At 23.9% G+C, this 14,798-nt stretch overlaps 1 protein-coding gene across 1 annotated transcript in view; it reads right to left on the bottom strand.

The window, feature by feature from the left end:
- Positions 1-226: 226 nt before the first annotated feature.
- The window catches only part of LOC114122392 (lachesin-like), a 70,978-nt gene continuing 56,406 nt past the window's right edge, over positions 227-14,798 (bottom strand). Inside the window, exons 5-7 of the mRNA XM_027985041.2 lie at positions 9,834-10,012; positions 1,664-1,823; positions 227-517 (exon numbers count right to left, since the gene is read on the bottom strand). Of these exons, the coding sequence (XP_027840842.2) occupies positions 390-517; positions 1,664-1,823; positions 9,834-10,012 (467 nt within the window). The 3' untranslated portion in view covers positions 227-389. The remainder of the gene's footprint in view (positions 518-1,663; positions 1,824-9,833; positions 10,013-14,798) is intronic.

Raw genomic sequence — 14,798 nt, 5'->3', positions numbered from 1 at the left:
TAATTTTATATAATATTCTAATACCTCTATTGTTCTGAACAATTATTAATTTTCATGTACATGCTTATCTACTTTTTCAACTAAATCACAAATAATATTTTATGACTCGTTATAGATGTTTTTCGTGTTTTGAGAAAACAAAACGTAAAATGAAAAATGTCACATATGAAGTCATAATAAATCTAAATAACAATAAAAACGCATTATTACACAACGTACATATTTTATTTGATAGATACAATTGTACATTATTCCTAGGTATTTTTATTTCTTTGTTTATAATCCAAAAAAATATAAAATCATATTAAAATTATGGTACTTATTGAAAACTAATGTAAAAACAATTACAAAAATGTGTAAAATTTATATTACAAATGTTATGTTTATCATTACAGCAATTTAATTACAAATATTGAGCATGCAATCCAATTAAATATGATAATTGATATAACATAATCGGATTGGTAATTACGTGAACCTTTTGATGTCAAACCGTCTTGCAAAGCTAATCCGTTCGCTGAAACAAAACATATTCAAACATATAAAATAGTATATTCATATTAGTCATTAATATTTTTAATAATGTTTAAACGAGTAATGAGAAAAAGTATAAAATGATTTAATAAATATAATAGGTATATACAAACAAAATTGATTTTAATTCAAATAATTTACTTTTTTATATTTCTAGGTGACTTGGTTGTCTCTTAAGTAAATACTGAATATAATATATTTACATAACAATTAATGCTAATTAGTTACATATCACATAAACTTTAAACACTGGATAGGTGATACAACAATTTATCAAGTATCGTATTTTAATATTTATTATATTTAAATTATGTGTGTTAATTTAAATGTGAAAAGTGTCGGAAATATTTTACATCTGACTACGATATTATTTTTTATCGTTCAATATTCGATTTACATTTTCCACTTCGTCGAAATTTACATTATTTTGCGAAGTATAACAATTGTGATTTAAACAGGTACCTATATTTCTATTCATTGTTATTAATCCATCGTGTGAATGGCAAATCAACATTTAAAATTACATGTGACATAATAATGCTGACGAGTTGACAAATACATTATTCGGGTATGAATATTAATCCTTAAATCACGACATATGCAATTTTGACATGGCTATAACAATAGCATCGGAATTATATACTTATTCGTATATATTATAATAACTAATCTGTGTTTAGTATACATGTATCAATCCACACCATCTAATACATTTTGGTTAACATCACCCAACCGCTAAAATAACTAGAATTTATAATATGCAAAATGGCCGAAACGTTAGTAGTAAGACATAACTACAGACTATGTAAATATTATGACTAACATATTATCAAGTATCTAATAATATATTATAAATAATACATATATTTATGTATTAAATACTTAAAATATCAAATCCCATTTAATTTTGTATTAATTCTAAAATAAGATCTATATCTACACCAAAAGCATACCTAACTTCAAAAATAATAACAATAGTATTTATATTAAAATTTGAAAAAATATTTTAACTACCTTAATAGATTGGTTTTTTTTTAAATTTAATGTAGCTACTTCATATTTGTTTAGTCCAATAATTTCTAGATTATTTTGTCTAAAAGTATTAGGTACATAATAATATAATGTTTACCTGGTGATATAACATGTAGTGTAAAAGTAGTAGAATTCGTATTGCCAGATTTGCAAGTGTACTTTCCAGAGTCAGCTCTAGTGACGCTAGCAAGTGTTAGACGGCTGGCAAAAAAATTCGATGATCTATCCGTCTCTACACTCAAACTTCCCCTGCGGTCCTATAAAAAAATAAACATTTTTGATTTTCAAAGAATTTATTTTTCAGACTGTATTTTCTTCAAAAATATACATATCTAAATATACTGATTATCGTATCAATAACACATGAAAAAATATGTAAATACATCGTTAAGTTAACTGCTATTATAATATTTTTTTTTTTGTATTAATTATATTGAAATCTAAATTTAATTTAAAATATATGAAAAAAATGTTCAAGTAGATTTCATAAATAATTTTGTTTCAAAGTATTTATCAGATACCCAACTTAATATGCAAGCTCTTGTGACTTACATGTATCAACTGTCATCTATATTGAATCCCTTAAAATAATCAGAATTAAACAATTAATGTGTATAACAATATAAAGTAATAGACAAGTTGCCGTATAAAATTAGCCAAAAATGTATATCCAAAATACATTCATACAAGTAGGTCTAGTATTATGTATATACAATTATAATACATCAAAAAATACGTTTAAGAAAATAATTGAAGTGATTTGGCTGGAAGAAATTAAGTGAAGTGATTCAATACCATTCCCAGCTCTCGATTTTGCAATATAAAAAAGGTTAGGTTCCACCTTCTCACAAAATAGTTTTATTTTAAATAAATATAAATTTATAACTAATCGGATGCAGAAAAACTTTTCATGTATACTCGGTCGCTAAAATTAATATTATTCCAGTGCTAGTTATGAATCATAATATTTGAACAACGACATTAGGCACAGCTTATAACGTTTAACTAATGAATAAATCACAGTTTTTGTTAAAAACTTTATAAACTTTTTAAATGTATTATCATAGTTAAAAACTGAAACAAATTTCCAAAAATAAATAAATTATAATTCTAATTCTAAATATTTTGACGTTCAAATAAAACCGCAAAAAAAATGTAGGTATATATCTTATAACATTTCTGTACCAATGTATTATATCATTAGGTTTATATCAATTACAACAATATTTAAATTAATGAAATACGTTGATTTTTTTCAACAAGTAAATAGGTAACATTCGTTTATATATAGTACGTCATTGTGAAATAACAATAACTTGATAGCACCCTTAATAAATCACTATGAGTCTAATAAAAAATTAAATTTTATAACTTTATGTTTCCATTGGTACAAAATAAAAATCGTATCATATAAAAATAAAATTGTTCACTCAAAAAAAGGGATAAATCGTATTATAATATTTAATATACGTTATATCATATTATACATGAACCAAAGGGCAAAGACACATAAGATATTATATTTATTGTGGTAAAATAATATACTTTTATTATTCATTATGACTAATACTAAAAAAATTATTAAAAAATTAACAATAACTATTAGACAAGTTTGTATTTATATTTTTAATAAACTAAAAACATAGTTTATCTACAAAATAAATCATCAATAACAATAGATTTTACTTTTGAATAATAATTTTATTATTTAATAAAAATTTTAATTCCCTATGATCTATACTCTAGTGAGTTCTGAGTGAGTAATTCATGAAATAAGATACTGAGCATATTCGATGTTTTAAATTTGAATTCAATGATATGATAAACGATTTTGAGCGAAGACGTTATGTCAGCGTCTATTTCTAAGGGAGTGTTATAAGTACCTAATTATTATTTATAATACTATAGTCTATAAGTAGTTTATTTTTTTCTATTTATATAACGGTATTTTTTTAACTAACTTTTATTAAAAACAGTGCATCTATTATAGGTACTATTTGTTAGTAATATATTATAATATAATTGTTATGAACTTATAAATCAATACCACGTATTCTCATTTTAAAGTAAAAATAGCTTCAAGTAATGAACAGTTTAAACTAAATCGAATTATGTTGAAAATTTCAAAATGTATGGAAAATAAAAGTTTGAGCAACTGTGAAAAGTTTTAAATCACAAAAATAATAATTATTTTTTAAATTACAACGAAATAAGTAAAATAAATAATAATTATCATTTAAATATCTGATATCATAAAAGTTAGAACAAAAAAAATCTATAAAAATATATATAAAAACCAATTGAAAACCATTTGATTATTAAATTGTAGAGCTTTTTGACGAAACAAAAAAAATTATTGCATAAATTTACAAAAAATTCAAATTAAGTCAACAAATGAAAATGTCTATTAATTTTTTATATATTCTGTTTAACAAGAAAGCAGTAAAATCAAATTGGTAACACCTTACAAAAAAAAATATATGTTTTTATAATTTTTTTTAATACTAAATACTATGCATAACAAACAAAAAATTACAACTTTTATCCCAAAGTACTAATTAGATACATATTTCTATAAGTAATCACTCTCTAAATGGAAGAATGAAGAATTTTTACAGCTACAAGTGGACATGAAATTTAAAAACAAACACACCCATACACTTTCATATCATTGTAAAAATGTAAAACCAATCCATTCATCACTACATTCAAAATTTAAAAATGGTAATTTAAAATAATAGTCATCCAATTTTATTATTTATTTTATTTATATTAAACAAATGTTGTTTCTATAAAATATTATGTAATTAAGAAACAAGTATTTGTCACTGGGTGACTGAATGAGTAATTTTAACATATTTAATTTATTATATCTATCATACCTCCTATCAAATAAAAGAAAATAGATGTGTATTAAAAATAATTTTTATATGAAGATGATATTATAACTAAAAATGTGATATTATTTATATTTTACAAGCTACTATTCATATAATTAATTTAATTAGCAATAATTGATTTCTTTATTTCTTAAATATCTACATTTACTTATATATTTGTGTATTTATAAATGTTATGTTTACTTTTATTCCCCGGAAAGTATTCCATTTTTAACGAGATTTTGCTCTGTATCTATAACCCATATAGATTAAAATTCTTATCTAAATCACTATATTTTATGAAAAATGTAAAAATTCATCAAGTAAATTAAATAATAGTATATGCATTAATATTTTTTGGGAGAATTTATTTTTTATAATAACATCATTCTTGAGAAAAAATATATGCAATTTTTTTACATTATTAAGTAAAAATAACACTTAAGAAAATTGTGTATGTATTTTTTTAATTTTATAAGAATGCAAGCGGGATTCTTTTCAGTTAGTAAATTATTTTGCTTTGTTTTCTGCAACTACATTTTTATTTTAAAGTTATCATGTATATAACAAAACAATTTAATTAAATTCTAATTTTTAACAAGGCATGATAATATACAAAACTCAATTGCATACAAATATTTAACATATACAATAACTATACTCACAAAATCCAACTAATACGTAATCGAATCTTATTATTGTAGATTTCACATTTAAAAGTGCTTTCAAATAGTGTTTAATAATTAAACATAATATAGGTTAGGTTAGGTTTCCATAAAAAGTAAATTCATTTATATCCCTGTATTTTGTAATTTTCAAATGTATATCATTTCCAAGACAATGTATTACATTATCTTTCATAATATAAAATTGGTTTGTAAATAAAGCTATATTAATATGTTTTATTTTTATACGCAAAGTTAAAATTTAAAATTTGCTTACGTCATTCGTCAATTATTATTCTTTATCAAAAAGCATTAACAGTTGATTTGAACATTTCTAGTTGTGAACAGATGATTCTTATTAACAAACTCCCTGACCCAGATGTTTCATATATCTGATGAAATCCCTGATCCCGAGAAATCGTGACACGTACACCATATAGCCAAAGCCAAAATAAGATGAGGAAGCGCATCAACAAAGTATTAGCTGTATATTGTATTTCGGCTGCTATTTTATTTAATTTCGTCTGTGTGTTCGCTTTGTCGCATTTTGATAAGAATAAATACAAACATTCAATTACTTTTAATTTAACTTTTTTATGACCTTAATAAAAAAAAAAACATGCATTATTAACTATTATAAATGCTACAAATTTTCGAAACAAACTGAATAAATTGATTCACTGTTTTGAGCCTATATTATACTAGGTACGTGTTAGTCCCAAAGGCAACTATGCGAGATTTATGGCGATAAGCTTTAACCGTATCATTTCTCGTTCAGAATGTCAGTTTAGAAATGATTAATAGACTTTAAAATACAGAAAAATTGTCCGGTTGATATCGAGCTCCTGTTATTTTTTAATGTATTATGTATTATAAATCCAATTTTTATATTTTGTCACTTTTTCGATGAAATCAATTATTTTAGAATTGCATTATTTTTACCTTACAAATCACATTTAAAAATGTTATACCGGATATAAACTGTTATAATTTCTACATACTGTTTGAAATGTTCACTCATTTAAATACATTTTTAAAGTCAAAAAACTTATGTCTACTGTATACTAGGTTTTGAATGTATCTCATCATTGAGTAGAATAGGTGTTAAATATGCATTTAATGATAAACTATTTCATTCAAAATATGGATTCTAAACAAAATATATGAGTGCAAGGTACCTAATTTTTAAATATATTTAATTTGTATTACAATTATTCCTTTTGGATGAATATGTTTACAAAAATATCACATTTAAGTGTATACCTAACTTATACGCAAGTCATTACTGTGTACCTATATATATTTGTGGAATAAAAATTTTAAAATACGTTTAAATATTTTGGAAAATAAATCATGTCTAATAAACAGTTTATGAAAATGTATCAAGAATACGATTTTTGAAATACAACTATTATTTTAGTTCAAATGCGATGTTAAATAAATATATTTACGTTTTCCTTTAGTTACTAAAAATAATATAGGTAGCAATTTTTTATTTATAATGTTTTTAAACACAAAAAAAAATTAATTTTCTGATATAAATTATTTTCAATACTGAATCAAATTTTATGACAATCTAAAATACGTGAAAATGTTAACTACGTAAATACATAAGCGAGATAAATATTATAATGTTCTGAATTTTTGGTTTATTTAAATTTAAAAATTACATGCTATAACATTTGATTAAAGTAAATAAGCCTTAAAAAAATAAGGTATAAAAATGTATTGACGCTCTTTTAAGTTTATTAAGATATAAGATATTTTAAAAATATTAAAACAATAAATAACTTATTCAAATTACAATATCTACGTTTAATAATTCATGAGATCGTTAATTAATAATGTCATGAAACTTAAATGCGTAATAATATATTATGCAGACATTTATTATTATAACTGTTATTGTTCGATTATATCCAATTAAATACATTTGGCGTAAAAGTGTATTTGTAATAAGAGCATTAAAATTTCCAGGTGGATATAGAAAACTTGGATTTCTTTTATAACGATGTCATGTTTTCATGATAACTGATTTCCAAAAGAAAAAAAAATGTACAATCTTTTGATAATAATGTGTGGATGTTATTTTGAGAGCATTAGGATCTCAAAATTCTCATTATTTTACAAAAGAGTCACTATAAAAAGAACTAAAGGAAAAAGTTAAACTTACGGTTAAACTACGTAGGATGCAAAGGCTTATGTTTGAAGTAGTTTTACAAATGCAATAATTAATTGTTTTCGTATTTAAAAGACAACATGACTATAACATACTAAAGTAACCTTCCTAAAGTGATTATTCTCATGAGATTAAATTCTCATCTGAAACGAGCGGAACGAGAGTAATTTTTAGTATAATTGTGTACGTTTGTTTTCAAATTTAATTGAAATAATATGCAAGTACGAGTTTTTTTAAAAATGTAGTAAAAGAAAAAATTGGTTTCATTATGTATTTACGATAAATAATAACTATGATGATAAATAATTTTAATAAGCATGACTGACGTATAGAGTAAGTTACCCGTTGGTAGTTCCTATAATTTAATTATTTATTTACTAGTTCAATAATCATTATTCTAGTTTCATTTTAGCCATTGGGAAAGGCTATCGGGAAAAGGTAATAAGAGAAGTAATATTTTTTATTAAAGAGTTAGTTTTATTTAATATTTCAAAGTAATATATTTAGGCAAGCTAAGATTGGGAGAAGTTTTGATGGATTAGAAAGGGATAAAATTTGCTTTAACTGAACAAGTAAACTTACATTTATTTTATAATGTTAGTTGATTACAGTGGTATTATTTTGTATTATATTATAGTACTCATATTCAAACGTAGGTTAATCTACTTAATCAAACAATAAAATAATATATTATTATAACCTATTTAGGTTATAAATTCATTCATGCTGTAGAGTGTAGGTGCGTATATCGATTTATTCACTAAAAATAGTACAAAGAATAACTTCATTATTAATAATTAGAAATTAGAAAATTCTCTGCTAAATTTATCAATGGCAATAAAAGTGTTTTTAGTCACGGAATAATAAATAAATAAAATAATATCCTCATTTCATTTACGACCAACGTACTCATCATAATTCACATCCAAATCATAATTTTCCTCTCCATCCCTTACTATATTCGTAGACTGAAAAATATATAAAACTGTATAATGACAATATCGTAATAGCACAATAACCCCCATACGTGATCAATTGAAACGAGTTTATGATTTTCGTCTAAATAAATTACAATTTCAAACGAAATATCCAGTGGATATTAGTCTACACAAGAATCAGATTTATGAGCGAATATAAAATTCTTCTAAATAGAATTTGTACTATTTTTATTTTTTCTTTAAATATGTTGACAAATAAAAGCACTACTTACATACTTGAAATCAGTTAAAATAAAAATAATTTATAACACCATGTATTTGTGTTTTATAAAGTCTATATAAAAGTATCTTCACTTGCGACGATGTAATTTTATCATGTGGTGAGCTCAGTATAATGTATTTCGTAAACATTATACGCACGTATGTATTTCACAAGCCGTTAAAATAGCTTATGAATTATTATTGTCGTTTCAAACGGCAAAAAATTATTTGTCTATTTATTATATTTTATGTTGTTTCTACGTCCGGTAATTTTGACGTGTCTTGTGTGATTTATCGCGCGCACATATGCAGTTGAATAAATAAATCCTCGTAGACAGCGTACCGTGTGGTACATCGGTGATTAATAAAGATCGTGTAATTTAATTATTATTACTATCATTATGTCCGTTATTAAACACTATATTATTATCATTGTTATATCTTGTCTGATGGACAAGTAAAACGATCGCTACCGAAGGAATAATAATCGTTTTAATCAAATCACGAGATAACGTTTTGAATTCCGTTTTTATTTTAAAATTCGTATGCGACATCATCACAATTACCTCTAATAACCTTTTTTTTAAAAAAAAAATTACCTACCCATATAATTTATTAAGAGATTTGATACAAATTCTCTTTTTTTTTTTTTTTTTGACAAAACCACACTTTTCTAATATATTAGTATAATATAATATCTTGTGTATTTTCAATTTTAATTTCTTACATCTAACCGATAAAATTAGTACTTAATATGATAATAGAACAAAAAACATATTTAAATTTTATCTACTTCAGATCGAGCATAAACACTCATTCGAATCTTTTCTTTCGTTTAAATTTGATTTTAAAAAATGGAAAAATTGTAGTATTTTTAATCAGTGATGATAAAACAAAATTCAAAAAATTGGGAAAGTAGATTTTAAGTTGAATTTATTACAAATTGAAATATTTGAAATGTTTTCAGATTTCTTATAACACAATTTTTTTTTTTTTTTTTTTTGGTACGTTCCTGTTTAATAAATAGCATAAATAGCATTACTCGTTGACTACAAATTGTTGATGTTTATGCTGTGTAGGAGTATTCCGCTATCTTTTTTGTACACGATGTAGCCACGCATGCTCATGACAACTTACTACGCAAACGTTTGCACGACACATACGCCCACACGTAGACAATTTCCTATATTGAGCTCTTTAAAAACGGTTAGTTTTGAAGAGCACTCAAGAATATATTAATTTTAAAGTTGTTTACGACTCGACCGTTCAACATTTTACGTATTCGTTATTATTGCTCTCGAATTCAAGAAAGAGCCCTTTGGTGGGCATAATCGACCGTGCGTACCATTATCGATATGAGTTTGTCGCCGTGATACCATTGAATGCTCTGACGGCTCTGATCGACTAGACCAATCCTACAGGTGAATGTTATCGATCCACCCGGTGTCATTCGCCTTTCCAGAGGCTCGTAGTTGGATGTCTTCGACTGCTGGTCGATGACGTCTGACTGTTGATCACCGTCGTCTGACAAAATAAAAGACAGAATAACATTTTTATTTAATTACAAACAACAAGAAAAACGTAAATGTAGTAATGCATAATTGTTTATTTTATACACTAAAACTAAAACCAAGAATGGACGCGCTCATTGCAGATCGCTACTGTACATAATATATTAAAATAAATTATAACCATAAACATGATAGATGATATTATACTAAAACTGATATGACATCAATATCTGTTATTGTTTTGGGTTTTTTTTTATTATTATTATTACTATTTTAGTTGTAATTTTTTAAGTAATCATATCTCGTGGGCGAAAACGACAGAGAAGGGGTCGAAAAAATATATATTTTTTTGTCGTCATTTCATTCGCATTACAATTAAAACAACGTAATACAGACATTTATCAAAATGTGTTTCCTTCATACGTACCTACTACACAGGAATTATTTAAAACTGTTAGACCGAGAATCCACTAGTACCTACTATTTACTGTTCTAAATATATAATAATAAACATTTAGGTACCATAACTACCAAAATGAGTAAGACTTGTGGTATTTTATGGTCTTGTAAATATGCATAATACTAGGATTATAAAACGAAAAAATTTTATTTAGTTTTTCATAAACGCTTATTTAATTTTTAATAAATGCGTAAAAATAAGTCAAATGTAGTATATATTATACTATAGTGATTTTGTTTTGTTACGACTTCACAATTCATAATAATATCATAAAATATTCTACAGAAATACGAATAGTTTATTTTAAACAAAATACTTTCTAAGTCAATATGAGTACATTACTCTTAAAAAAATTAGTACACCTGATAAATTAGTTTCTCAATACAATACAATATATTGTATATAAATGGAAAAAAACAACATGATTATTTTACTTTAAAACTATGGATAAAACGATTTAATATCATTTAACGCGATTATTGTTATTAATAAAATAGAATCTTATAAATTTATACTACACAAACAAATCGTTTAAAGCAGCAATAATAATCTGTCAATTTATATACTAAAACTTGAAACTTAATATTAAATTCATTCTTCTTAAATTAATACATTTTTAACAAATAAACAAAGTTTTGTTTGCATGTTTAAACATTACTAAAGTACCTACATAGAATAACATAATTTATGACAAGTTTGTCAGAAAGCATGAAAATCGTTTTACTTTATATAAATAATTTTAAATTAGTTTCATGACTATGCATATATTATGGTTATTAATTTCACTAAGAAAATAGAAAATTCGGAGGATGATACTTGAATTGTACAAAAATAAGAACAATTATAAGAAAGTTAATATATACTTAAGTGAAAAAAATTATCACAACGTTTGTATAAAAAATATATTTATTGTCAAGTCTCGATACTTAGGATTTTAAGGGGTATAAAAATAAACTCTACTTACTTCTATTTTTTTAATGTTATAAAATACTCAGTGTAACAGAATCAACTAAATTAAGAGTTTAATATCAATGACAATAGCGCATATCATGATATATTGGTACACAGACATATTATAGCCAAAAGCACATTCGAAAGGTACCATATTATTCCATCGTTAATGGATCGAGATATGTTTAGCATAAATTTAAACACAAAACCAACCATAAGCCGTTTAAGTTCCATGATTTATTTATTCTACCCAAGCTGGAATTCGTGTTTTAAGCTTTAAATATAATTTAAAACGTGTAGTTATATTTGGCTATACAATGATACTAGATCTTTATATTAAAAAATACCTTATAAAAATATTTATTGGTTTTATACATAAAATATTTTGTAATATAAAACAATTTTTATCGAGTTTTGAATCCATGTTAAGTATAAATTATAATTTAACTTCCATTATTGAACAAAAAAAAAAAAGATAAAGATAAAAAAAATAATCTATACATGTTAGTATTATAGTGGTTGGGACTCGATATAATAATATGTTATAGGTACCTATAAAGTATATAAAAATCTATGTAAAATTTCGTTATTTTTTAATTCAATAATGTATATTTTATTTTTTTAAAGGGATAATGTGCAAAACCAATTTACTGTACAATAGTTGTCGAATATATCACATCATTGAGTAAGTGTCTGCCATGTATTACATATGTGTTTATAATATATGGGTATTTAAATCCAATAATATTCAACGATTATATACAGAAATTAATATTTTACTTTTAACCACATCACAACTCTGCAATATCAATTATATTTACTTTTCTACCAGAAAATATATCTAAACCGAAAATCTAAGAACTCTATACAATTATGATAATAAACACAACAATTTAAAAAAAAAATACTCATACATAATTATTGTATAACCAATACATTATCAACTCGCTCAGGATCTAGAATAATATAATATAACACGTATATAGTATACTACAATAAATTATGACAGTTGTATATTAAATTACGTACCTATCAAAATAATCAAATGACTTAATCACCAGATATCGGTACTTATTTTATAAAACTCCTTTATACGTATAATTTAAAATGTATAGAAACTAAGTATCAATAATAATAGGGTCTGTTCTCATCAAATGATATTATGTCCAATCTTTCAAATTTCTTTCTTACAAGTATAACTTTTAAAAACTACTTATGTTTTGTTTTAAGATTTTAGCAATCGTGGAATTTGTAGTAGGTATTTGAATTTTGAACTATATTGACAGAGTCTCTAAAATGATATTCTTAAAGCTACTTATAATTTCTTTATTTTATTCCTTTACAATAAAAATGTAATATTATAGGGTCTCGTACAGACTATAACTACGTCAAAAATAAACCTTATTATGAATATTTTTATATCGCAAAATAATATGACTACAACTAGCAACGTTATCCTATTGAAATAAGACCTTTACCTTCGTTGTATTAAATTTTAGTTTTTGTAATGCATTTAAGGGGCATCACGTGCAAGGGGTCTTTCGAATTATATGTGATAAAAATAACGAGGACTGCATTAGGTCATTGTGTAGTCCACAACATTTTTCGTGTCATAAATGATCATGTATGTATCTCAGCATGAAATATTACATATTGCGGTTCCAATTATTTCGTAATTCATTCTTTCCGTACCATATAGTAGCGGTTTTTCACCGGCCAGTTTATTTCAAAATTATTTTTACTATACACGCTTTACACGTATTACAGTAGTCCAGCATGGCAGGTTAGGAATCGTCTATTTTATGTTTTCGACGTATACCTAATTTAGCAGTTTTACATTTTTTTTCGATAACTATTACACGATTTACAATTCAAAATTTACATCATCAGCGCAGAATTCATTATTTATTATTAATCGAATTAACAATATATATTGTTAAAACATTATCTCCCCTAATAAATAAATTTTCGCGTATACCATTATACAATACTTAATTAATATATCAATGTTAAGTAAAATAGAATGACAAATGTTAGGTACACTAGATTCAGTTATTTAGAATCTAAGACATTAGAGTCATGTCGACTCTATGAATATACATGCATAAATAATGTCTCTAACTTACATTATAATTACATTTCTTAGATCAATGTAAGTATTTAGTAGTAGTATAAATAATGTATGTTACTACGCATGATTCTATATAGATAGATTCTAGAATAAATATGTATAATTTTTATTTTTTATTTTATTCTTAGGTCCCTACTTTTATTATATAAAATACTATAATCTAATGGTATAGGAATTTAATTATATAAATCCTAAAATAAATAATTGTTAATGTTGTAAGAAAAAAAAATATGATATGATCACCTGTAATAAATAAATAAAATAGAAAAATCAATAAATTTTAATTCAGCTTATAATTTATATTATCATTTTATCATACTTCAGTGAATCTAATAACACTATAGTTCAAAACTCATTTCAAAAAAAAGAAAAAAAACTACAGTTAAATATAAAAATTGTATAATAATATTATCTACGGAACTACCGAAAAACGACTTTTAGTTAAAAAATAATAATAATGTATTATATTTTAGAGGAAAATAAAAAGTAGTAAAGAAAGAAATTGTACCACTCTGTAACTTCTTAAAAAGTAAACTATCTGCTCATTATTTTGAATACCATTTAATTCAACAAATTGTTTTTCTGTTTTGTGATATGAAGTCAATAAAAATAATGCCAAGTTCTTATAATCACTGTTTGTTTTAACTTTTGAAATAAAATACTACAGAACACTGAATCAAATTTTTTTCTTTAAGTTAAAGTAAACTTTTGTAATTCTTTCTACCTTTTTTACACATTATAAACAGTCATAGAAACTCTAGAGATGGTATGATCTGTATTTAAAACACGAAAACTAAATTGAGAATAAAATAAAAATCACAGTTTTATTAGTTTATAAGTAATTTTATAACTCGCTTATTTTGTTTTTATTTAAAAAAAAATAATCTTATCAAAGTTAGAGTATTATATTTTAGTAAATGGATGAAAATTATAAATGATCAATAATATTTTACAACTAAATTCCCAATGGTGCAATTGCTATAAGCAAACAGGTACTTAAACTTAATTCATCAATTTACACTTCACATATTAAACATATAATAATATGATAGAACTAAAAAAAATTCTAGTTCTTGAGGTACTCTAAAAGTGTGATATATTTATTTATTTATTTATTTAATTTATATACCTATACATAATTTATTTATTTATTTATCGAAACAGTTCCATATAAAATAAAACAAAATACATACTTTTACTTCTAACAATTTCCTTATTTCTATATTTTGGTTTATGATTTTATTAAACCTAAATAAT

The sequence above is a fragment of the Aphis gossypii genome, chromosome 1 (assembly GCF_020184175.1).
Source record: "Aphis gossypii isolate Hap1 chromosome 1, ASM2018417v2, whole genome shotgun sequence".
Classification (NCBI taxonomy): Eukaryota; Metazoa; Arthropoda; class Insecta; order Hemiptera; family Aphididae; genus Aphis; species Aphis gossypii.
Note: the sequence above shows the minus strand (reverse complement) of the source record. Positions and strands in the feature narration are given on the sequence as shown.